At 45.7% G+C, this 24,027-nt stretch overlaps 1 protein-coding gene across 1 annotated transcript in view; it reads left to right on the top strand.

Moving 5' to 3' along the window:
* Positions 1-23,794, top strand: part of STK16 (serine/threonine kinase 16) — a 30,928-nt gene extending 7,134 nt beyond the window's left edge. Inside the window, exons 3-8 of the mRNA XM_056535395.1 lie at positions 2,729-2,948; positions 7,170-7,303; positions 17,973-18,093; positions 18,314-18,409; positions 20,574-20,695; positions 23,117-23,794. Of these exons, the coding sequence (XP_056391370.1) occupies positions 2,729-2,948; positions 7,170-7,303; positions 17,973-18,093; positions 18,314-18,409; positions 20,574-20,695; positions 23,117-23,255 (832 nt within the window). The 3' untranslated portion in view covers positions 23,256-23,794. The remainder of the gene's footprint in view (positions 1-2,728; positions 2,949-7,169; positions 7,304-17,972; positions 18,094-18,313; positions 18,410-20,573; positions 20,696-23,116) is intronic.
* Positions 23,795-24,027: the final 233 nt, after the last annotated feature.

Here is a 24,027-nt window from a genome sequence, read left to right as displayed (position 1 = left end):
GTGTTTAACTACTATATATACTTATAACTATAGCGATAGCAGCAGCAGTATACAGATAGAGCTGGAGAAGAGGTGTATATCTACTATATATATATATATATATATATATATATATATACTGATAACCATAGAGATAGCAGCAGCAGTATACAGATAGAGCTGGAGGAGAGGTATACAGTGACCCCCTGACTTATGATGGCCCCGACATATGATCATTTCAACATATGATGGCCTCTCAGAGCCCATCGTATGTTGAAGGCAGCATCGACATATATATTTACATATATATTTATGCTGCTGTGTGTCGGGTCCATCGTACAAACAGCTATCTGACAGCGCTGACAACTTCAGCAACTGACAGATAGTTGTATAATGTGCCCCGTGTGCCCCGTTCTGCCTCCTGTTACTCACATGCTGTCCTGCTAACTCATACAGGCTTCCACTGTGAGCTCCGTGTAAGCCCCGCCCCCCAGTGCAGCCATAGCCAATAGCCTGCAGCATCTTGCTGCAGGCATCCAATGAGCTGCTGGCTGCCCTCCCCTTCCTTTCCTATAGAGCTGTAGTCGGCAGGATGGTAATGGAGGACATTCTGTCCCCCCTGAAGGTATTTAAAGAACTGTACAGTACTGTATGCGATGTCACACATCCCATACAATACATATACACACTATACACCCCATACATCAATGTTTCCCTATCAGTGTGTCTCCAGCTGTTGCAAAACTATAAATCCCAGCATGCCCAGACAGTCAATGGCTGTACATGCATGCTGGGAGTTGTAGTTGTGCAACAGCTGGAGGCACCCTGGTTTGTTAAACACTCCCCATACACTCCACATACAATGGTCATCCCAGAACCATTTAGCAGTTTCCCATAGAGATCTGTATTCAACATACAATGGTTCCGAGGCCCCAGAACCAATTACCATTTTTACATAGACATATGTACTCGACATATGATGGTTTCAACATATGATGGTTCTCCTGGAACCAATTAATATCATATGTTGAGGGACCACTGTATAACTACTATATATACTGAAAACTATAGCGATAGCAGCAGCAGTATACAGATAGAGCTGAAGGAGAGGTGTATAACTACTATATACACTGATAACCATAGAGATAGCAGCAGCAGTAGTATACAGATAGAGCTGGAGGAGAGGTGCATAACTAATATATATATCCTGATCCCTTAGAGATGGTAGGAGATATCTGATTGGTGATGATGTCATTCTGTAGTTCCTAGGAAGTCAGCTGACCCAATATTGACCACTTCCTCTGACACATTAAGCACTGTGATTTTCTGTGGTTCAGGCTCGTGATCACATGACCCAGTTACAGTTTAAAAAACAAACGCATGGATGCAGCTGTGCTTGAATAAAACAGATGGCGCTGTAGGACTAGTGATGGGGAGTTTGCATGATATGGACAAGTAAATCAATACCTGGAGTGCAGCATTTCACATTCTCTGTAGCTTCAAAGCATTGATGGATTGTTTCCCACTAGTGCAGTAAGGGGATTCTATAAGAATCAGTGGACAATTCCTTTAACTATGCAAGTCTAATACTGGAAGCAAACTATTGTATTCTCACTACAGCACTGGACACATTGAACCATAGACTTGTATGGAATGTGACATATATCAGTGATTACTGCCCAGTATTGGTGTCTGACATCTGTAGGATCCATAGTACAGATATCTCTGTTTATTGCAGTACAAGGTTTATCCAATAAATGTCCTTTTGTTGTTGCATCACTAGGGGGCAGTGTTGTACTACAAACAGTTAAGTAATATGTTTCTGCTTAAAGGGGTACTCCACCCTTAGACATCTTATCTCCCTGCTGCACCCCGCGTTCATTTAGAGCGTCTGGTGCAGTCCCGGATGCTGGGGCCATCACAGCCGCCCCCGCTCACGACGTCACGGCCACGCTCCCTCAATGCAAGTCTATGGGAGGGGGCGTGGCGGCAGCCACGCCCCCTCCCTTAGACTTGCATTGAGGGGGCGTGGCCGTAACAGGAGGAGCCTCCGCCCCACATCGCCAGTCATATGGCACGAAAGTTCGCTCCGTGCACCGGATGTCTATGGTGCCGCAGCCGATATCAGACATCTTATCCCGTATCCTTTGGTTTGGGGATAAGATTTCTGGGGGCGGAGTACCCCTTTAAAGGGGTACTCCGGTAAAAAACGTATACATTTTATTTATCTATTTATTTATTTATTTTTTATCAACTGGTGCCAGAAAGTTAAACAGATTTGTAAACTACTTCTATTAAAAAAATCTTAATCCTTCCAGTACTTATTTGCTGCTGAATACTACATAAGAAATTATTTTCTTTTTGGAACACAGTGCTCTCTGCTGACCTCACGAGCACAGTGCTCTCTGCTGACATCGCTGTCCATTTTAGGAACTGTCCAGAGCAGCATAGGTTTGCTATGGGAATTTTCTCCTACTCTGGACAGTTCCTAAAATGGACAGAGAGGTCAGCAGAGAGCACTGTGCTTGTAATGTCAGCAGAGAGCTCTGTGTTCCAAAAAGAAAAGAATTTCCCCTGTAGTATTCAGCAGCTGATAAGTACTGGAAGGATTAAGATTTTTTAATAGAAGTAATTTACAAATCTTTTTAACTTTCTGCCACCAGTTGATAAAAAAAGAAAAAGAAAAGTCTACTTTAGGGATCTCCGAGGTTTTGTACAGTATTGGTAACGTATCAGTTTTATTTTTCAGGGGGTTCAGCTATGTCGATCTGGTTGAAGGGGTCCACGACGGGCGCTTCTACGCCCTGAAGCGTATTTTATGCCATGACAGGGAAGATCGGAAAGAAGCTCAGCACGAGGTGGAGATGCACCGTCTGTTCAACCACCCCAATATCCTGCGGCTGGAGGGGCACTGCATGGTGGAGAAGGGGCCCAAGTGGGAGGCCTGGCTCCTGCTGCCCTTCGTGCAGGTGAACGCACCAGCGGCGCTCTGTATTATTGTGGAATCTGTAGCGTTTGCGATTTTTCCCCACAGCAGGAATGCAGGGCGGGGCGGCACCGTGTGAGTTCTCACAGTCGCTTGTAAGAAGTGGAAGTGATCATGTGACCACATTGTGGAACCTGTATAACAGGCGAAATCCAGGACACCAGACTCTGCGTCCGGAATTTTTAACCCCTTAATGAGGATTAGAGATGAGCGAACTTACTTCTCGGCTCGGCAGTTGATGACTTATCCTGCATAAAATAGTTCAGCTTTCCGGTGCTCCCGTGGGCTGGAAAAGGTGGATACAGTCCTAGGAAAGAGTCTCCTAGGACTGTATCCACCTTTTCCAGCCCACCGGAGCACCAGAAAGCTGAACTAATTTATGCAGGAAAAGTCATCAACTGCCGAGCCGAGAAGTTCGTGACGAATCGAATTTACTGTAAGTTCGCTCATCTCTAATGAGGATATATATAATTTTTTTTTTATTTTTTGGGGGGGAAATAGAAATAGTGTTGTTTTCTTTTTTTTATGGTACCATTTTTGTGGTACATGTTAGACCTCTTTTACATTGCTGTCAAAACAGGAGTTTAGCGGAGAAACAAATAGTGCATGCTCTATTTCTTATTTATTTATTTTTCTCTGGTAAACTGCCGGATCTTTGACGGACTCTATTTAAAGGGTTACTCCTCTGCTCAACGTTTGGAACCGTTGACGGGAGCGTGTGACGTCATAGCCCTGCCCCCTCATGACGTCACACCCCACCCCCTCAATGCAAGTCTATGGGAGGGGGCGTGACGGCCGTCACGCCCCCTCCCATAGACTTGCATTGAGGGGGCAGGGCGTGACGTCACGAGGGGCGGGGCTATGACGTCACGAGCTACAGCGTTCGGAACAGTTTGTTCCAAACGCTGAGCAGCGGAGTAACCCTTTAACCCCTTAAGGACTCAGCCCATTTGGACCTTAAGGACTCAGACAATTTTATTTTTACGTTTTCGTTTTTTCCTCCTCCCCTTCAAAAAATCATAACTCTTCTATATTTTCATCCACAGACTAGTATGAGGACTTGTTTTTTGCGCGACCAGTTGTCCGTTGTAATGCCATCACTCACTTTACCATAAAATGTATGGCGCAACCAAAAAAATACTAAGAAAACCGCAATTTTGCAAATTTTGGAAGGTTTTGTTTTCACGCCGTACAATTTATGGTAAAAATGACATGTGTTCTTTATTCTCTTGGTCAATACGATTAAAATGATACCCATGGTTACATACTTTTCTATTACTGTTGTGCTTAAAAAAATCGCAAACTTTTTAACCAAATTAGTACGTTTAAAATCTTCCTATTTTGAAGACCTATAACTTTTTTTAATTTTTCCGTATAAGCGGCGGTATGAGGGCTCATTTTTTGCGCTGTGATCTGTACTTTTTATTAATACCATATTTGCTTATACAAAACTTTTATTACATTTTTTTTATAAATTTTTGGGGGAATCAAATTTTATAAAAAAGCAGCTATTTTGGACTTTTTTTTTATTTTTTTTTTTTACGTTCACGCCGTTTACCTTACGGGATCATTTACATTTTATTTTAATAGTTCGGATATTTACTAGGGATCGACCGATATCGTTTTTATAGGGCCGATACCGATACCGATAATCGGTGCAGGTTAGGGCCGATAGCCGATAACTTATACCGATATTCCGGTATAAGTTATCGGCTGTTTAACCCCCTGCGACACCGCTGCAGATCATTGATTTAAAGCGGACGCTTTAAATCAATGATCTGCAGTGGCTTTTGCGGGGCCATAGACCACCGCCGCCGCCACCACCCGCTTCTCTCCCCCTACCTGCCAGGGTGCTCCGGGCCATCCATCCATCGTTCATGTAGTGTCCGGGGGCGTTCCGGGTGGAGGGTGGTCCGGTCCGGGCTGTCCTTCTCCCACGGTCTTCTTCTCCACTCCGGGCAGGCTCCGGCCTAGTATGCTGCATAGACGTCGCTGCGCAGTGACGCCCGTGCGCAGCGACGCACCTGACGTCACAGCGTAGCGGCGTCTATGCAGCGTACTAGGCCGGAGCCTGCCCGGAGTGGAGAAGAAGACCGTGGGAGAAGGACAGCCCGGACCGGACCACCCTCCACCCGGCACGCCCCCGGACACTACATGAAGGAAGGATGGCCTGGACCACCCCCATTACGGGTAAGTTTAATTTTTTTTATTGACTCGGAGGGTGGGGGAGGGGCCCGACCGGTATAGCGGTATGGGAAAAAATCCATACCGGTATACCGCCTAGCATCACGGTGGGGGGTGCGACGCGGTGCGGTGGGTCGGGGGTGCGGTGCGGCGGGGCGGTGCGGGGGGCGGGGCATTATCGGCTTATCGGCAAGATAATTGCCGATACCGATAATGCCCAAAATCGTGATTATCGGCCGATAATATCGGCCATACCGATAATCGGTCGATCCCTAATATTTACGCATGCGGCGATACCAAATATGTATATAAAATAATTTTTTTTACACTTTTTGGGGGTAAAATAGAGAAAATGGGACAATTTACATTTTTATTAGGGGAGGGGGTTTTTCAACTTTTTTTGACTTTTTGACTTTTTTGACTTTTATTTTTACACTTTAATAGTCCCCATAGGGGACTATTTAAAGCAATCACTCGATTGCTAATCCTGTTCAGGGTTATCGGTCATCTTCTGCTCTGGTCTGCGGGAAGGCAGATCAGAGCAGAAGACTCCCGGAAGGCAGCGGAGGCAGGTGAGAGGACCTCTGTCTGCCGTGCAGGAGGATCGGATTGCTGCGGCAGCGCTGCGGGCGATCCAATCATCCTGTTAAGTGACCGTGATACTGCAGATGCCGTGATCTGTATTGATCACAGCATCTGAGGGGTTAATGGCGGACATCCGCGGGATCACGGGTGTCCGCCATTACCGGCAGGTCCCTGGCTGCGATGCACAGCCGGGACCTGCCGCGCATGATTCCGGCATTGCTCCGATGCCCGCGGTTATGCTCATGACGTAAATGTACCACGTCAACAGGACGTACATTTACGTCTTGCGTCGTTAAGGGGTTATGGCAATGGCGTTCATCGGGACTTGGTGGTGACCTGGTGGAAATCATCGCAAAGAGAGAGTCAAACGGACCCAGAATGGAACGAAGTACAATGGCAATGTGAACCTAGCCTTGTGTACTGAAAACTTTTGTATTTATTTGTGTTTTTTTTTTTTTTTTTATGTTCATGTTAACTATATATATATATATATATATATATATATATATATATATATATATCTCTCTTTTTATTTTTGAGTTTTTTACATAACCTATTTCATAAGAGGAAGTTTTATCTCTTTATTTACTTTTTTTCTTCAAAGCTTGATTACTCCTATAATACACTGGGGTACTTGTGTATTACAGTGTATGGTGCCGGATCATCTTATCTCTTCAGTAGGGTCTAATAGATGTAGAAAGAAAGTAATTCCTGTGGTTCTTTTGAGGCCCACTAATACCATGACAAATGTAATCACTTTTATGCTGCAGACGCTATTGACCGTGGCATCTAAGCGGTTAAATTGCTGGGTTTGGAGTTATCTCTGATCCCAGCCAGGGATCAGAGATAACTGCAGGTTACGCACATTTAGGGTGGTGTAGCAGCAGTGCCTTATAGGGGAGTCCGATAGTGCCAAGGGTTAAAAACGAAAGGTTCATCTACTGCCCTGAAAATGTTGCAGTGAAGTTCCTGTATCCATTGTCTCCAGCATTTCAGGGACCGTATGTCTGCAATAAATGTACATCGCTAGGTTTAGTTGTATCAAGAATATTGCATTGTTTACACCAGTGTTTCCCAACTAGGGTGCCTCCAGCTGTTGCAAAACTACAACTCCCAGCATGCCCAGACAGCCGAAGGGAGTTGTAGTTTTGCAACAGCTGGAGGTACACTGGTTGGGAAACACTGGTTTACAGTTTACAGATTTAGTATTGACATTAAGTTCATGTTTCTTCATTCACACTCAACAGCCAGTGCATTCACTTTACAAATATATATATGTGTGTGTGTGTGTATGTGTGTGTATATGTATATATGTATATATGTGTATATATATATATATATATATATATATATACCGTATATGTATCTTTTTTTTATTTATTATTTTTTATTTTATTTATTTTTCATTTATTTATTTTTTTTCATTTATTGTTAGAGGGGAACATTGTGGAACGAGGTGGAAGCTTTACGAGACAAGAACGCGTTCCTGTCGGAAGAGAAGATCCTGTATATTCTACACGGGATTTGTTTGGGACTTAAAGCCATTCATGACCAGGGCTTTGCTCACAGGTAAAGACATATACCTGTTTAGCCCCAGTGTGTTTCCAAAGGTGGGGACTGGCGAGTTATTCATTGAGAGCCGGACCCCGTACATAAGACCACATGGGGGTCCCAGATGTTGGACCCCCTTCCGCAATCATACACTTATTCCCTATCCTGTGAATGGGGGATACCTTTCTTTTTTTCATGCTGGATAACCCCTTTAACATATCTCTCTCAAAATAAGAAAAGATACAGAGCTCCAAATTCCCTGCACAAAACATAAAAGTAAGGGGGTATTTTGGACATGAGACTGGAAAGTTGACAGACGGCTGCAGGGACATAGATAGATAGAGATAATATAGAGAGAGAGATGGATATGAGCGAGATGGATGGATATGGGATTGAGATGGAGATATATAGATAGATAGATAGATAGATAGATAGATAGATAAATATGAGCAGGGCTCAAGTCCTGCAGGAACTCACGGGAATGGAGTTCCTGCACTTTTTCCAAAGCAGGAACACAGTTCACATCGGCAGGACCTGTTCTTAAAGGGGTACTCCACCCTTAGACATCTTATCCCCTATGCAAAGTATAGGGGATAAGATGTCTGATCACGGCAGTCCTGCTGCTGGGGACCCCCACGATCTCGGCCACGGCACCCCAGACATCCGGTGCACGGAGCGAGCTTCACTCTGTGCCGGATGACTGGTGATGCGGGGAAGAGGCTTGTGATGTCACAGTAATGCCCCCTCAATACAATTCTATGGAAGGGGGCGTCACGCCCCCTCCCATAGACATGCATTGAGGGGCCATGACGTCACGAGCCTCCGGCGCTGCACCCAACGCTCTAAATGAACATCGGGTGCAGCAGGGAGAACGTGGGAGTCCCCAGCGGCAGGACCCCCGGGATCAGACATCTTATCCCCCTATCCTTTGGATAGGGTAAAAGATGTCTAGTACCCCTTTAAGTGGAAATCTTGGGTGAGTTCCCACACTTTTTTTTTTTCCCAGGACTTGACCCCTGGATATGAGAGATATGCGATAAATAGATAGATATGAGATAGATAGATAGATAGATAGATATGAGATAGATAGATATGAGATGGATAGATATGAGATAGATAGATATGAGATAGATGGATAGATATGAGATAGATGGATGGATATGAGATAGATGGATGGATATGAGATAGATGGATGGATATGAGATAGATAGATAGATATGAGATAGATGGATAGATATGAGAGATATTAGTACCCCTTTAAGTGGAAATCTTGGGTGAGTTCCCACACTTTTTTTTTTCCCCAGGACTTGACCCCTGGATATGAGAGATATGCGATAAATAGATAGATATGAGATAGATAGATATGAGATAGATAGATATGAGATGGATATGAGATGGATAGATATGAGATAGATAGATAGATGGATAGATATGAGATGGATAGATATGAGATGGATAGATATTAGATAGATAGATAGATAGATATGAGATAGATATGGGATAGATATGAGATGGATAGATATGAGATGGATAGATATGAGATGGATAGATATGAGATGGATAGATATGAGATGGATAGATATGAGATGGATAGATATGAGATGGATAGATATGAGATGGATAGATATGAGATGGATAGATATGAGATGGATAGATATGAGATGGATAGATATGAGATGGATAGATATGAGATGGATAGATATGAGATGGATAGATATGAGATGGATAGATATGAGATGGATAGATATGAGATGGATAGATATGAGATGGATAGATAGATATATAGATATGAGATAGATAGATATATAGATATGAGATAGATAGATATATAGATATGAGATAGATAGATAGATATGAGAGATATTAGAGAGAGAGAGAGAGAGAGAGATATGAGATAGATAGATAGGAGATAGATAGATAGATAATATATTACAGTGTAACTGTGGCATATGTGTGTGATGAACATTCAGTATCCGTTCAGACTGCGACTTATCACGGGCGGAGAGAAGTGCGTGCTAAGCACTTTCTCTCCTGTCTCTGTGTCACATGACCTGGACAGGCTCATTATGTAAGCCTATGGGGTCATTCTGGTCTCATAAACACAGCGAGCGGGTAGTGAAGCCATGACTGCCCGCTTCTCTCTCCACACCTTCTTGTCATCGATAAGGGTCTAAAACGGGGGTTCCCAACACGGTGCCTCCAGCTGTTGCAAAACTACAACTCCCAGCATGCCCGGACAGCCACCGGCTGTCCGGGAATGCTGGGAGTTGTAGTTTTGCAACAGCTGGAGGCTCTCTGGTTGGGGAACACTAATCTAAACACATTTTTTCTGGTGACAGATACGCTTTTCAGAATTCCCCTGTAAAAGATAACATTCTGCCTCCCCTAGTTAGAGCTTACTGATCCCATACTGCCCCAGGACAGGAACGCTTTGTATTTTCTTTCTCCTTGTTTTCAATGACCCTTAAATCAATATCCTCATCTCTTTATTTGCTGACAGTGCAGTTCCCTGGGGACAGGACAGTCCTGCACAGTTTATTACTAGTAGCAAATGGGACCAACCAGGAAGGGGCCACCGTTATCCAAGGGCCCCATAGCAGCCGCATGGTTGGTCTCTATGGTACGTGCGCCCTCGTAGTGTAACAGTAACCGTGCATCCTAGACCTGTATAGTTACCAGACTATAGTTCCCTTCCTGTAATCCAGACTGCTCTCCTCCCCTGTAATACCCGGGCTGCCAAAAAGCGAGTCTCTCCCCTCCCCCCAACCTCTTGTATGTGCTTCCCCATTAAAGGGATGCTCCAGTGGAAAACCTTTAATTTTTTTTTTAATCAACTGGTGGCAGAAAGTTAAACAGATTTGTAAATCACTTCTATTAAAAAATCTTAATCCTTCCAGTACTTATGAGCTGCTGAATACTACAGAGAAAATTATTTTCTTTTTGGAACACAGAGCTCTCTGCTGACATCACGAGCACAGTGCTCTCTGCTGACACCTCTGTCCATTTTAAGAACTGTCCAGAGTAGGAGAAAATCCCCATACAAACATATGCTGCTCTGGTCAGTTCCTAAAATGGACAGAGATGTATCAGCAGAGAGCACTGTGCTCATGATGTCAGCAGAGAGCTCTGTGTTCCAAAAAGAAAATAATTTCCTCTGTAGTATTCAGCAGCTAATGAGTACTGGAAGGATTAAGATTTTTTAATAGAAGTAATTTACAAATCTGTTTTACTTTCTGGCACCAGTTGATTTGAAAAAAAAAGTTTTCCACCGGAGTACCCCTTTAACCTATTGGTGCCTATTCACATAACAGTAAAATCAGCCAAACCCACCAATTTCTCATAGTCAAGCAAAATTTTGTTTATCAGGTGTTTATTATGTTTGGGTGGGGGAGGTGTAGAAGGGTTGGGCATGTGTTATATCTGACCGTAGTTTATTAAATTTTCCCTATTAGGATGACATGCATGCTTAGCTAGAATGAGCGTGCATGTCACTGAGGCAACAACTATTTAAGGGGTACTCGGGTAGAAAACATTTTTATTTATTTTTTTATTTTTTTAATCAACTGGTTATACAAATTTGTAAATTACTTCTATTTAAAAATCTTAATCCTTCCAGTACTTACCAGCTGCTGTATTCTCCACAGGAAGTTGTGTAGTTCTTTCCAGTCTTACCACAGTGCTCTCTGCTGACACCTCTGTCCGTGTCAGGAACTGTCCAGAGCAGGAGAAGTTTGATATGGGGATTTGCTCCTACTCTGGACAATTCCTGACATGGACAGAGGTGGCAGCAGAGAGCACTGTGGTCAGACTGGAAAGAACTACACAACTTCCTCTGAAGCATACAGCAGCTGGTAGGTCCTGGAAGATATATATATATATATATAAATATATTATTTTTTTTTTTTTATAGAAGTCATTTACAAATCTGTTTAACTTTCTGGAGCCAGTTGATATGAAAATAATTGTTTTCCACAGGAGTACCCCTTTAAGTTTGTAGTCACCACCCGTATGACTCCTTGTATTTAGCCGCTCTACAATAGCCTTAGGCCCAGAGGTCTCCAACCTTTTTGTCCTTTGTGAGCCACACTCGGCTTTGTGTGATGGTGACGGAGCCGAATCTACTCAGAAGTAGAACATTGTCTGTATGTATATATATATATATATATATATATATATATATATATATATATATATATATATATATTCTCTCTGTGGTGTTGGAGTATTTTGATGAGTCATTTTTATATAGAATTATACTGAGACAGGAGGTAGAAAGAAGAAGAAAACCTATACTTACCTTCCTTGCTTCCCCGCCCTTGCCATTATCACAGAGCTCCGCCGGTCTCACGGCACTGCGTTTCTGGTGTTCAGGTCAGCACATGGAATCGCCGGCTTCCTGAAATTCCCTTTTAAATCTAATAAAGTATTACTAACGAACACAAGCTAGAGGGCGCTGCTGTGGAGAAAGACCAATTATGTCAGCATGTACTGTGGAGGCTAGCCATCTGTCACTGTAACAACTCGGAGTCCTGATGCCTGTGGGTCCGGAGGTGCTGGGAACCAAGAAACCCGAAGTCACTCAATAGCAGACATAAAAAAGACAAAAAGGTACCCGCACTCACCGCAAGGAAACAGCAGACCGACTTCTAGGGCATCTCGGACAGATCCGACTTCAGGCTGACAGCAGGGCGCTCAGAGTGGAGGCGACTGCCGGCAAAGTTTCGCGCAGATCGCGCTTCTTCCGGCCTCGTACGAGGCAGGAAGAAGCGCGATCTGCGCGAAACTTTGCTGTCAGTCTGAAGTCGGATCTGTCCGAGATGCCCTAGAAGTTGGTCTGCTGTTTCCTCGCGGTGAGTGCGGGTACCTTTTTGTCTTTCTATGTATGCTAATCAAGTATTCTACCACCCAAATGGGGTCAATTCAGCAGTTAGAACAGTGTTTTCCATACAGTGTGCCTCCAGCTGTTGCAAAACTACAACTCCCAAAATGTCCGGAAAGCCGCTGCCCAAAGCAACCAATCAGATCGCTTTTTTTTTATTTTATTTTTTTATTTAATAATTTTTTTTTTTTTTTTTTTTTTTTTTTTTTTAAGAGGCCTTTTAAAAATGAAGCAGCGATCTGATTGGTTTTTATGGGCAGCTGCACCACTTTTGCCCTGCACAGGTTTTAATAACTCTCCTCCACATGGTCTCGGCTGCCTTGAGATCATTGACAAGATGCTCCTGTGTAGTATTTTGCGGGTAGACCACATTTTACCCTCATAACGTTAACTTTGTGCGGGGGACTTGGTGCTCTGTGTCAGGAACTTTGAAAATTTTATTTAAAGGGGTACTCTGCTGCACAGTGTTTGGAACAAACTGTTCCGAACACTGGAGCCAACGCCGGGAGCTCTTGACGTCATAACCCACCACCAACATGCTGTCACACCCCGCCCCCTCAATGCATGTCTATGGGAGGGGGCGTGATGGCTGTCACGCCCCCTCCCATAGATTTGCATTGAGGGGGTAGGGGTGTGATGACATATGGGGGCGGGACTATGACTTCATGAGCTCCCGGCGCCGTCTCCAGCGTTCGGAACAGTTTGTTCCAAACACTGAGCAGCGGAGTACCCCTTTAAAGGAACAAGTATTATATGTAAAAATAACACTGTTTTAAAGGGGTACTCTGGTGGAAAACTTTTATTTATTTATTTATTTATTATTATTATTTATTTATTTTTTATCAACTGGTGCCAGAAAGTAAAACAGATTTGTAAATTACTTCTATTAAAAAAATCTTAATCCTTCCAGTACTTATCAGCTGCTGTATGATCCAGAGTAAATTGTGTAGTTCTTTCCAGTCTGACCACAGTGCTCTCTGCTGACACCTCTGTCCGTGTCAGGAACTGTCCAGAGAACGAGCAAATCCCAATAGCAAACCTATCCTGCTATGGACAGTTCCTGACATGGACAGAGGTGTCAGCAGAGAGCACTATGGTCACACTGGAAAGAACTACACAACTTCCTCTGAAACATACAGCAACTGATAAGTACTGAAAGGGTTAAAAAAAATAGAAGTAAATTACAAATCTGTTTAACTTTCTGGAACCAGTTTATTTGAAAAAAAAAAATAGTTTGTTGTAAGAAGCGAAGATTCACTTTGTTGTTACCTTCCCCTATTTTTCCTGCAGCCCTAGCAGTGTTTCTTGGTTGCTTTTCATTGGGGGACACCTATACTGATGGGTATATGCTCTTGCCACTAGGAGGCGCTGACTCTAGGAAAAAAAAGTCGGCTCCTCCCTGGCAGGATATACCCGCCCACTGGAAGTGAGGTAATCAGTTTTCGCTAGTATCAGTAGGAGGCAGACACAGGTCTGGATGCTCCCTAGACCTGGTCTTTTTTTATTACTTTCTAGAAAGTGATGTTTAGTTCTCCTTTTTTAAATCTCCTTTTTTAAATCTCCTTTTTTGTTTCCCTTTTTCAGGTGGGGGGTCAGGAGCATGGCGCTACCTGTTCCCCCATACGCGACAAAGGGGCACGAAACATAAGAGTATTGGCCGTCAACCCCTTATCACCAACGGCCAGCGCATGGAGGTTGTACCCTGGGTCCGGGTCCCCCACTGCTCCTGCTCACCTCACTATATTAGCCTGGTATGATGCAGCGTGGCCATAAGCTGGTTAAAGTTGCCAGCGTGAGTATAAGAAGATGGAGTCTGTTGGTGAGTATGTCTAACATCCCCTCCCCCTCCCCTTCTGTACTCCGCTAGGGTTTCTCCATCCTGGGGTCCCTTTTCCCTATGCCGGCTCTTCAGTCACCATTACATGTGGCTCCGGTCATGCTACCGGCAGCACCATGCCTGCAGCAATCCTCCCCGCCACAATCCTCAACAGACGGTTTCTCCCGCCACTGGTCTCCCATCATGGGGCTGCCACATGCTTGGCTGGAGTTCCTGTACCCCTCTTCTAATGGGAGGAGTCCAGAAGGGTGTTACTATAGGTACAAGGGGACCCTGTGCCAGTAAGCTAGACTGTGATCTTAATGATCTCATACACCTCTAGGTCGCCCTTCAGGATTTACGGTCCCACTGCTAAAGCGCGGTGTCCGAAGAAGTGACCTGACATGTCCTCCCGACCCCTTTTCAGGGTGACGGGGAAGCAATCCAGGGCTCCTCTGCCTCCCCTGATCTCCAAGGGTGACGGGGATTCTATACACTGGGCTGCCACGTGCTTGGCTGTGTTTTCCCGAACCTTTCTGTGTGGGTGGACTCTGGACGAGGGTTCCTGCAAAGTGCTCAGTGATGATGCCAGTCAGCCAGACGTTCGTCTGCATGGTTTCCGGCACCATCAGGATGCCCATCGGATCGTCCGCACTCCAGTACCCCACTTTCTGTGGGAGGGTTCGAAGGAGTGATCCTGTGCATTCAACTACCATACACTTTCCACTCCATGGACGGTAGTTCAGGTATCCCACTGCCGAGGTGTAGTTCTGAGTGAGTCACCCCATGTTGCTCCATGGGCCTTATACAACGCACCATATACTGGGTCACAGGGTTCCCTGCTTTACCAGGTCCCTCTCTGCATGCCTGCCGCTCTCACGGCTGAAGGCTGGTAACCCACTTTCAATGTGTGGTTCTGAATGCGGGACCCGGTGTGGCCATGGCCCCTATGCCATATAGCCAGACACTGTCTGCATGGTTTCTAATCCACCAGGTCACCTCCCCCCCTGCCGCTCCTGTGACAGCATCCCGGTCACTCACTTTCCATCTGAAGTTCCACAAAGTGTGTCTCTGTGGGTTCATTGAACCTGTTTAATAATCAGACATCCTTCATCGCTTGCATCTGCGACAGCAGTCCTGGCGTGTGGCACCATTAGGAGATGGGATGTGGGCGTTTCCTACAGGTTCCATGGCTTTTCACGGCAATGGCAGCACTCTCTGTTCCCCTTTCTAAGAGTGCCACGTTGGTCTGCTAGGGGCATGGTTGTGCCACACCATTGGGTGCTGAGCCTATCTTTCATACTGCCGGACTTTGGATGTCTGCGATTCCTTTTGTGTCTGCAGTCTTGCTTCCTCACTACTATCGTGAGGTATCCATGTCTGTGTTGGCACGCGTAGAGCCCACCTTCCCTTCTGTCGGTGGGGGTGTGCCTCGGACCTTCCTGTAATCTTGTTTCCACAGGTCTGCGGCTGTTGAGCACCTCTGTTATGGCATGGGGCCTGGTGGGGCGTCACAGACAGTATAGCTTTGGGTATCTTCCTGGATTCCTGTGCATGGTGGCTCAGGCGCCTGCTCGTCTTACACACGACCAGACTGGCTCCGTTGACACCCATCTGGTCCAGCGTTTCACCCCAATGGGGTGTTCTTCTCAACGCTGTTGGTTGCTGTGTGTGTGTGCGCTTCTTCCTTGCATTTGTAGTCACATCTTTGCATCTTTGCCCAGCTCCAGTTTCCAGGATTCCAATCTCTCTGGGGACACATTGGCTCCTCGATAGGTTCTTGCGGAGTTCCTGGGAGCTCTGTCCACCCAGTACTTTGTCCATTGCCGCAGGGCGGCATGACCCTGCTCCTTCAGTGCCTGGTGCACTTTGACAATCCACCTTCCACGGGGGTCAGGGGGCTTGCCATGTGCAGTGCCTGAGTTTCATCTTGACCACCCCTTGTTTTCCCCTCCACTAGGGGACTATTTCGCTTTTCGCTTTCTACTACCGAGATGGAGCCATCGCTCTCTTCCCAATTTTTATAGGTGGGATGTCTGGCTGGGCCCTTGTTTTTTGCTGAGAGCATTCAGTAGAGCCTTTCGCTGTCTCTGCCTGTGTCCTTACTGCCCACTGGCTCTCTTCCTGTTTCTTGGTTATCTACTCAGGCAGCCTTGGCGCTTTTCTCTGTCGGAGGGGTTTCTGCTATCATGTGTGGCTTGGCGACAGCTGGTCTAGCCACAGTCTGTCGTTTGGGTCTTGCCATTGCTCTCCTCCCCCTCGGCACAATCTCCCTGGTAGGGTGTGTTCCTCCTTCCCTTTTGACTGTGTCAGTTGCTCTACACTAACACCACAGTCTTCTAGAGTAACCTTCCTGTGCCCAGAGCCTGGGAGTCCCAGTAGGGTTCGCTTTTGTTCCCCCTCCGTTCCCGTCCTGACAGGTCGTTGCTTCGGAGTGCTCTGGTCCGCTTGGACTGCTGGGGCCCAGGACCGGTTGGTCTCCTTGTCTTGGACACTATCCTAGGATCCTGTGGAGTACCTTCTTTTCTAGGTCGGTCCTCCTGGTTCTTTGGGCCTTAGAGATGGTTGCGGTCTCTGGCATGTGTAGCAGTCCTGTTTGTCACCTGGAGCGTTTCGCGTATGTTGGGTTTCCTTACCCTTCGGGTGTAAGTCTTCCAGGAGACTCGGGAACCTCCAATTCCCATGTTGGCCTCTCCGATGTTCTGGGATACTCCTTTTCAGGGTATTCTGCTCATTTCTTGGCCATTTAGTCTTCCTTGTCAGTCTTCCAGGTGACTCAGGAATCTCCAGCTCCCATGTCTGTCACTCCGGTGTTCCGGGATGGCCCTTTTCTGGATGTTCCGCTCCTTCTGTTTCCGGTGACTTTCGGGCCTCCACCTCCTGTGCTCTCCTTCTGCTAGGGCATACATTGCTCTCCCGGGCTTCTTCCGCCATGTTCTCTTTTATCGGTTGACTCTGGATGGGTTTCTTTTGTTGTGCCGTTTTCCATTTTTGTTTCCCAGCTGGGCTAGCCCTCTGTCTGGTTCTATATTCCTTAGCATTGATTCCTACCTCCTGCCTGGATGGTTCTGGCCCCTCTGGCTTCCTAGTCAACTTTTTCTGGTCTCTCTATGAGGACCGTAGGTTTAGAGTCTCTGCGAAGGACGGTCCCTTCCTTTGGCGTCCCAGTCCATCTCCATGGATGGGAGATCTTCCGGGAGTTCTGTTTCTAGGCCTCTGTTTTCTTTGGCCTGGGGTCTCATCCGCAGGCCTTATGGTCAAGTGGATTCTGTCTCGGGACTGATTCCCTTTCTCTGGTGGTTGTTCTTCCCACCCTAGGGGACTGCCTTGGTACATCCCATCAGTATCGGTGTCCCCCAATGAAGAGCAACCGAGAAAAGGAGATTTTTGTACTCACCGTAAAATGTTTCTCGTAGCCTTCATTGGGGGACACTGCACCCACTCATTTCTTTATTTTTTTTTGTCCATATACTTTTTTTTTCATGTTCTTGTTTTTTTTTTTTTCTTTTTTATCCAGGATTCTTTTCTAGGGTCCTTCGGACATATTTCTTTGTTGGTTTGTCCTACTACTTTGTGGCAAAACTGATTACCTCGCTTCTAGTAGGCGGGTATATCCTACCAGGGAGGAGCCGACTTTTTTTCCTAGTGTCAGCGCCTCCCAGTGGCAAGAGCATATACCCATAAGTATAGGTATCCCCCAATGAAGGCTACGAGAAAGAGATTTTACGGTGAGCACAAAAATCTCCTCTTTCCAACCAGGATGCCTCCAGATGTTGCAAATCTACAACTCCCAGCATGCCCGGACAGCCGTTGGCTGTCCGGGCATGCTGGGGGTTGTAGTTTAGCAACAGCTGGAGGCACCGTGGCTGGTAAAAACACTGTCTTACACTGTATTTTACTTAGCAGGGGGCAACAGTGATCCCAGGAGAAACCTCCAATGATAGGAAGAACCTTGAATAACACTTTATAACTATAATTTCTTTATTTTCTAGAGACTTGAAACCCACAAACGTGTTACTAGCGGATGACGATAGGCCGCTGCTGATGGATCTAGGCTCAATGAATCACGCTCGTATAGAGGTGAACGGAACCAGACAGGCAATGGCCGTGCAGGTATGGGATGCTGAGAAGCTTTGCCTCTACTTGTACTGATCCTGACACCGTGCACTTCAATGACATCCAGCGCCGCATTTAATGTCCTTCTTTTTATATTGCGGGCTGCGTGTATCACGGTAGCTGGTTCATGTTGTACTGTGGTACATTGAGGGAGATGGTTTTTATTACATCACGCACTGTGCAGGTAACCTGTATTTTTCCCCCTTCTGTCTCCTAGGACTGGGCTGCGCAGCGTTGCACTATTTCCTACCGGGCTCCGGAGCTCTTCAATGTGGACAGTAACTGTGTGATCGATGAGCGGACCGATATCTGGGTGTGAAGGCGTCTTCTATGCTTATGGGTTACATGGGACAGATTGTAATAATAATAGATGTTGATGATGATCACATTTAAAGATATAATATTAAAGGGGTACTCGGTCGAAAAGCATGGAAGTGTGTTCGTGACGTCACGTGCCCCCCTCCCATACATGTCTATGGGAGGGGGCGTGACGGCTAGTACGTAGCCGTCACCCTTCCTCCCATAGACCTGAATGGAGGGGGCGTGGCGTCTGTAGTCGCCAGTCATCTGGCACGGAGCAGAGTTTGCTCCGTGCACGGATGACCAGGGTGCCTACTGACGATCGCTGGGGGTCCCCTGCGGTGGGATCCCTGCAATCTAACATCTTATCTCATGTTTTGCACCAGAGTACCCCTTTTAATAACAATACATATAATAATAATATTAAAATTAACCCCTTAAGGACGCAGGACATAAATGTACGTCCTGGTGCGGTGGTACATTTACGTCCTGTGCATAACTGCGGGCATCGGAGCGATGCCCGTGTCATGCGTGGCTGATCCCGGCTGCTGATCGCAGCCGGGGACCCGCCGGCAATGGCCAACGCCCGCGATCTCGCGGGCGTCCACCATTAACCCCTCAGATGCCAGGATCAATACAGATCCCGGCATCTGCGGCAGTACGCGATTTCAATGAATGATCGGATCGCCCGAAGCGCTGCTGCGGGGTTCCGATCATTCAGAATGCCGCACGGAGGTCCCCTCACCTGCCTCTGTCCGGCTCCCGGCGTCTCCTGCTCTGGTCTGAGATCGAGCAAACCAGAGCAGAAGATGACCGATAATACTGATCTGTTCTATGTCCTATACATAGAACAGATCAGTATTAGCAATCAAGTGTAAAAAAAAAAAAAAATGTAAAAGTAAAAAAAAAGTGAAAAATCCCCCTCCCCCAATAAAAAAGTAAAACTTCCGTTTTTTCCTATTTTACCCCCAAAAAGCGTAAAAAATAAATTTTATAGACATATTTGGTATCGCCGTGTGCGTAAATGTCCGAACTATTAAAATAAAATGTTAATGATCCCATACGGTGAACGGCGTGAACGAAAAAAAAGAAAGTCCAAAATTGCTACTTTTTAAAATACATTTTATAAAAAAAATTATAAAAAATGTATTAAGTTTTTTTATATGCAAATGTGGTATCAAAAAAAAGTACAAATCATGGCGCAAAAAATGAGCCCCCATACCGCCGCTTATACGGAAAAATGAAAAAGTTAGAGGTCATCAAAATAAAGGGATTATAAACGTACTAATTTTGTTAAAAAAGCACAACAATAATATAAAAGTATATAATAATGGGTATCATTTTAATCGTATTGACCCTCAAAATAAAGAACACACGTCATTTTTACCATAAATTGTACGGCGTGAAAACGAAACCTTCCAAAAGGAGCAAAATTGCGTTTTTCTTTTTAATTTCCCCACAAAAAGTGTTTTTTGGTTGTGCCATACATTTTATGATATGAGTGATGTCATTACAAAGGACAACTGGTTGCGCAAAAAACAAGCCCTCATACTAGTCTGTGGATGAAAATATAAAAGAGTTATGATTTTTAGAAGGCGAGGAGGAAAAAACAAAAACGTAAAAATTTTATTGTCTGAGTCCTTAAGGCCAAAATGTGATTATGATTAATAATAATAATGATGATGATGATGAAAATAATAATAATGAAAATTATTATCAAAATAAACATTTTCAAAATAATAATAAAATAATTATAATATTCATTTTATTATGAACAATAATAATATAGCACAAGCAGTTACCGCAGCACGATACAATTTTAAAGGTACAAAAGACACTACAAAATTACATGAATTCAAACAAGAGGAGTGAACAGGAGCGATGGGGTTGAGACAAAAGGCAGAGAATGTTTTATTCAATCAATGGTCCAACCATGTTTTATAAATAGGAGAAATTGCTAAAAATGTCTAAAATGCAAAGAGCATGTGGGGCACCGCTGATAGTGTGGGGACATATTGATACTAGGGGAATCTGATAAGGACAGTGGTTCCCTCCAGCTAATGCAAAACTACAACTCAGAATCGCAGTTTTGCAACAGCTGGAGGCTCCCTAGTTGGGAAACACTGATTTAGGGAATGTTTTATGCCATAGTAATCCTGTGGTGTTCTTTCTCCTAGTCTCTTGGCTGTGTGCTGTACTCCATGATGTTCGGCGAGGGCCCCTATGACATGATTTTCCAGAAGGGAGACAGTGTGGCTCTTGCGGTCCAGAACAGTATCTCCATACCGAATAATAATAGGTAATATAGTGGTGATATGCTGCATATTGTCTGTCTGGGGTCAGGGTATGTATGTCTGTATATCTGCAGAATATTGAATCCATGCCGGGACCATTGAATTTTATGGGCTTTTTGTAAATAGCGACTAAATTTGGTCCATTTTCAAGCACCTAATCCGCAGCTCTCTCAGTGTAATTCTATGAAGCTAAACATCTGCATGCTTAAAGTGTTCTAGGTCAGAATACCCCTACGCCCTGGTAACCTTTGCCACACACACACACACACACACACACACACACACACATATATATATATAATATCTCACTGCTCAAAAACATAAAGTGAACACTTAAACAACACAATGTAACAACAAGTCACTGACACTGGGGTGAGATCCCACTGTCCACTCAGGAAGAACACTGATTGACAGTCAATTTCACATGGAACAGACAACAGGTGGAAATTATAGGCATTTAACAAGACACCCCCCAATAAAGGAGTGGTTTGGCAGGTGGTGACCACAGACCACTTCTCGGTTCCTGGCTGATGTTTTGGTCACTTTTGAATGGGGATCGACCGATTATCGGTTTGGCCGATAATCACGATTTTGGGCATTATCGGTATCGGCAATTACCTTGCCGATAAGCCGATAATGCCCAGCTCTGTCACCACCGCACCACGAACGTACCCCCCCGACCCGCCGCACCGCCCCGGCCCCATTGCCTCCCCCATCCCCGGTTTTATAATTACCTGTTCCCGGGGCCCGAGGTCCACGCTACTTCTGGCTCCTGCTGCGTCCTGCGTTACGCTGTGCGCAATGACGAGTGACGCGACGTGACGTCACCGTCAGTGCGCACAGTGACAGCTCAGGAGGACGCCACCGGAGCCAGATGTAGAGTGGACCCCGGGAACAGGTAATTATAAAACCGGGGAGGGGGGAGGCAATGGGGCCATGGCGGTGTGGTGGGGGGTGCGACACGGTGCGGTAGGGGGCTTGGAGCGGAGCGGTGCGGCAGTGGGGGGAGCGGTGCGGACAGGCAGGGGGAGAGAAGCGGGTGGCGGCGGTCTATGGCACCGCAAAAGCCACTGCAGTTCATTGATTTAAAGCACCCGCTTTAAATCAATGATCTGCAGCAGTGTCGCGGGGGGGATAAATAGCCGATAACTTATACCGATATTCCAGTATAAGTTATCGGCTATGGGCCCTAACCTCCACCGATTATCAGTATCAGCCCTAAAAAACCTATATTGTCCGATCCCTACTTTTGAATACTGGCGGTGCTTTCACTCTAGTGGCAGCATGAGACGGAGTCTACAACCCACACAAGTGGCTCAGGTAGTGCAGCTCATCCAGGATGGCACATCAATGCAAGCTGTGGCAAGAAGGTTTGCTGTGTCTGTTAGCGTAGTGTCCAGAGCATGGAGGCGCTACCAGGAGACAGGCCAGTACATCAGGAGAAGTGGAGGAGGCTGTAGGAGGGCAACAGCCCAGCAGCAGGACCGCTACCTCCACATTTGTGCGAGGAGGAGGAGCACTGCCAGAGCCCTGCAAAATAACCTCCAGCAGGCCACAAATGTGCATGTGTCAGAAACGGTCAGAAACAGACTCCATGAGGGTGGTACGAGGGCCCGACGTCCACAGGTGAGGATTGTGCTTGCAGCCCAACTCCATGCAGGACGTTTGGCATTTGTCAGAGAACGCAAAGATTGGCAAATTCGCCACTGGTGCCCTGTGCTCTTCACAGATGAAAGCAGGTTCACACTGAGCACATGTGACAGACATGACAGTCTGGAGACACCGTGGAGAACGTTCTGCTGCCTTCAACATCCTCCAGCATGACTGGTATGGCGGTGGGTCAGTAATGGCGTGGGGTGGCAATTCTTTGGAGGACCGCACAGCCCTCCATGTGCTTGCCAGAGGTAGCCTGTCTACCATTAGGTACTGAGATGAGATCCTCAGACCCCTTGTGAGACCATATGCTGGTGCGGTTGGCCCTGGGTTCCTCCTGATGCAAGACAATGCTAGACCTCAAGTGGCAGGAGTTGGCCAGGTCTGGGAGGACATCCCTCAGGAGACCATCCTCCACCTCATCAGGAGCATGCCCCGGTGTTGTAGGGATTTCATACGGGCACATGGAGGCCACACAATACTGAGCCTTATTGTGACTTGTTTTAAGGACATTACATAAAGTTGGATCAGCCTGTAGTGGGGTTTTCCACTGTGATTTTGAGTTTGACTCCATATCCAGACCTCCATGGGTTGATATAATATAGTATGTATATATATATATATGTGTGTGTGTGTGTATGTATGTGTGTGTGTGTATGTGTGTATATATATATATGTATATATATATATATATTACATTATACTGTATGTACCCCAAATAACTTTATAAGAAGATACTCATTCTGCATATTTCTCTATTTTTTTTTTCTCAGGTATTCCCAGGGTTTGGAGTCGCTACTGTCCTCCATGATGGTTGTAAATCATATGGAAAGGCCATACATCTCCACCATACTCGCCCAACTTGAGGCGCTGCACCCCTTAGTAGATGGACAAGCCACCACCAGGATATGATGCCATAGGAAATGACTTCACTCAAGTGCTGCTTCATTCAGACCACCGTACACCAGTGCCGCACTGTGGGACAGCTCCAAATGGCCGTGTGAGGGCGGTGGTCTGATCATGTGACTGCGGTGTCTCTTAATAATGAACATCCTGTTACTTTTTAAGACTTACGGTTTTATTTCCAGCTGTCTTTTTTGAATGTCTTTTTTTTTTTAAACATGTAAGTGTGAACTGAAGGTTCATTCCAAGTGGCGGTACGTAGACGACGTCTTCTCGCCTTATTTAACTGCTGGCTACCGCCAGACTGTGCTAAGTCCTCAAGTCCTGTTTCCCCCCAGAGGCTGCTAATCTCAGGCCAGTGATCCGTCTCTGTCCTCTGGAGCATGTTGTCATTGTGCTGTGTAAGATGTTACGTGTCTCATCTCTTCTGTAAAGGGCTTTGATTAAATTGAGGGTTGAAATGGAAACTGTCCTACTCGCTGTGAGAAAGTGTCTCCTGTCACCAGTCGCGCACATCTCGTCATTCTACATTCAATTACCCCCCCCCCCCCCCCATTATCGAAAATAACCCGGAGTCCTTTCAGATTCCATTAAAGGAGCACTCTGGTGCAGAGTATTCCTGCCCGGGCTGCAAAAAAAAAAAAAATGAAAATAAACCATCTCTCACCTTCCTGGGTTCCCGCGGAGCGCGACTACAGCTGATCGGTCCTCCGGTCCATCCTCTTCATACTTCCGTGTGAACGAAGCGTCACATGGCGCTCAGCCTATCGCCGGCCGAGGC

Source organism: Hyla sarda, chromosome 8, assembly GCF_029499605.1.
Source record: "Hyla sarda isolate aHylSar1 chromosome 8, aHylSar1.hap1, whole genome shotgun sequence".
NCBI classification, from domain to species: Eukaryota; Metazoa; Chordata; class Amphibia; order Anura; family Hylidae; genus Hyla; species Hyla sarda.
This window is presented reverse-complemented; position numbering and strand designations above follow the sequence as displayed.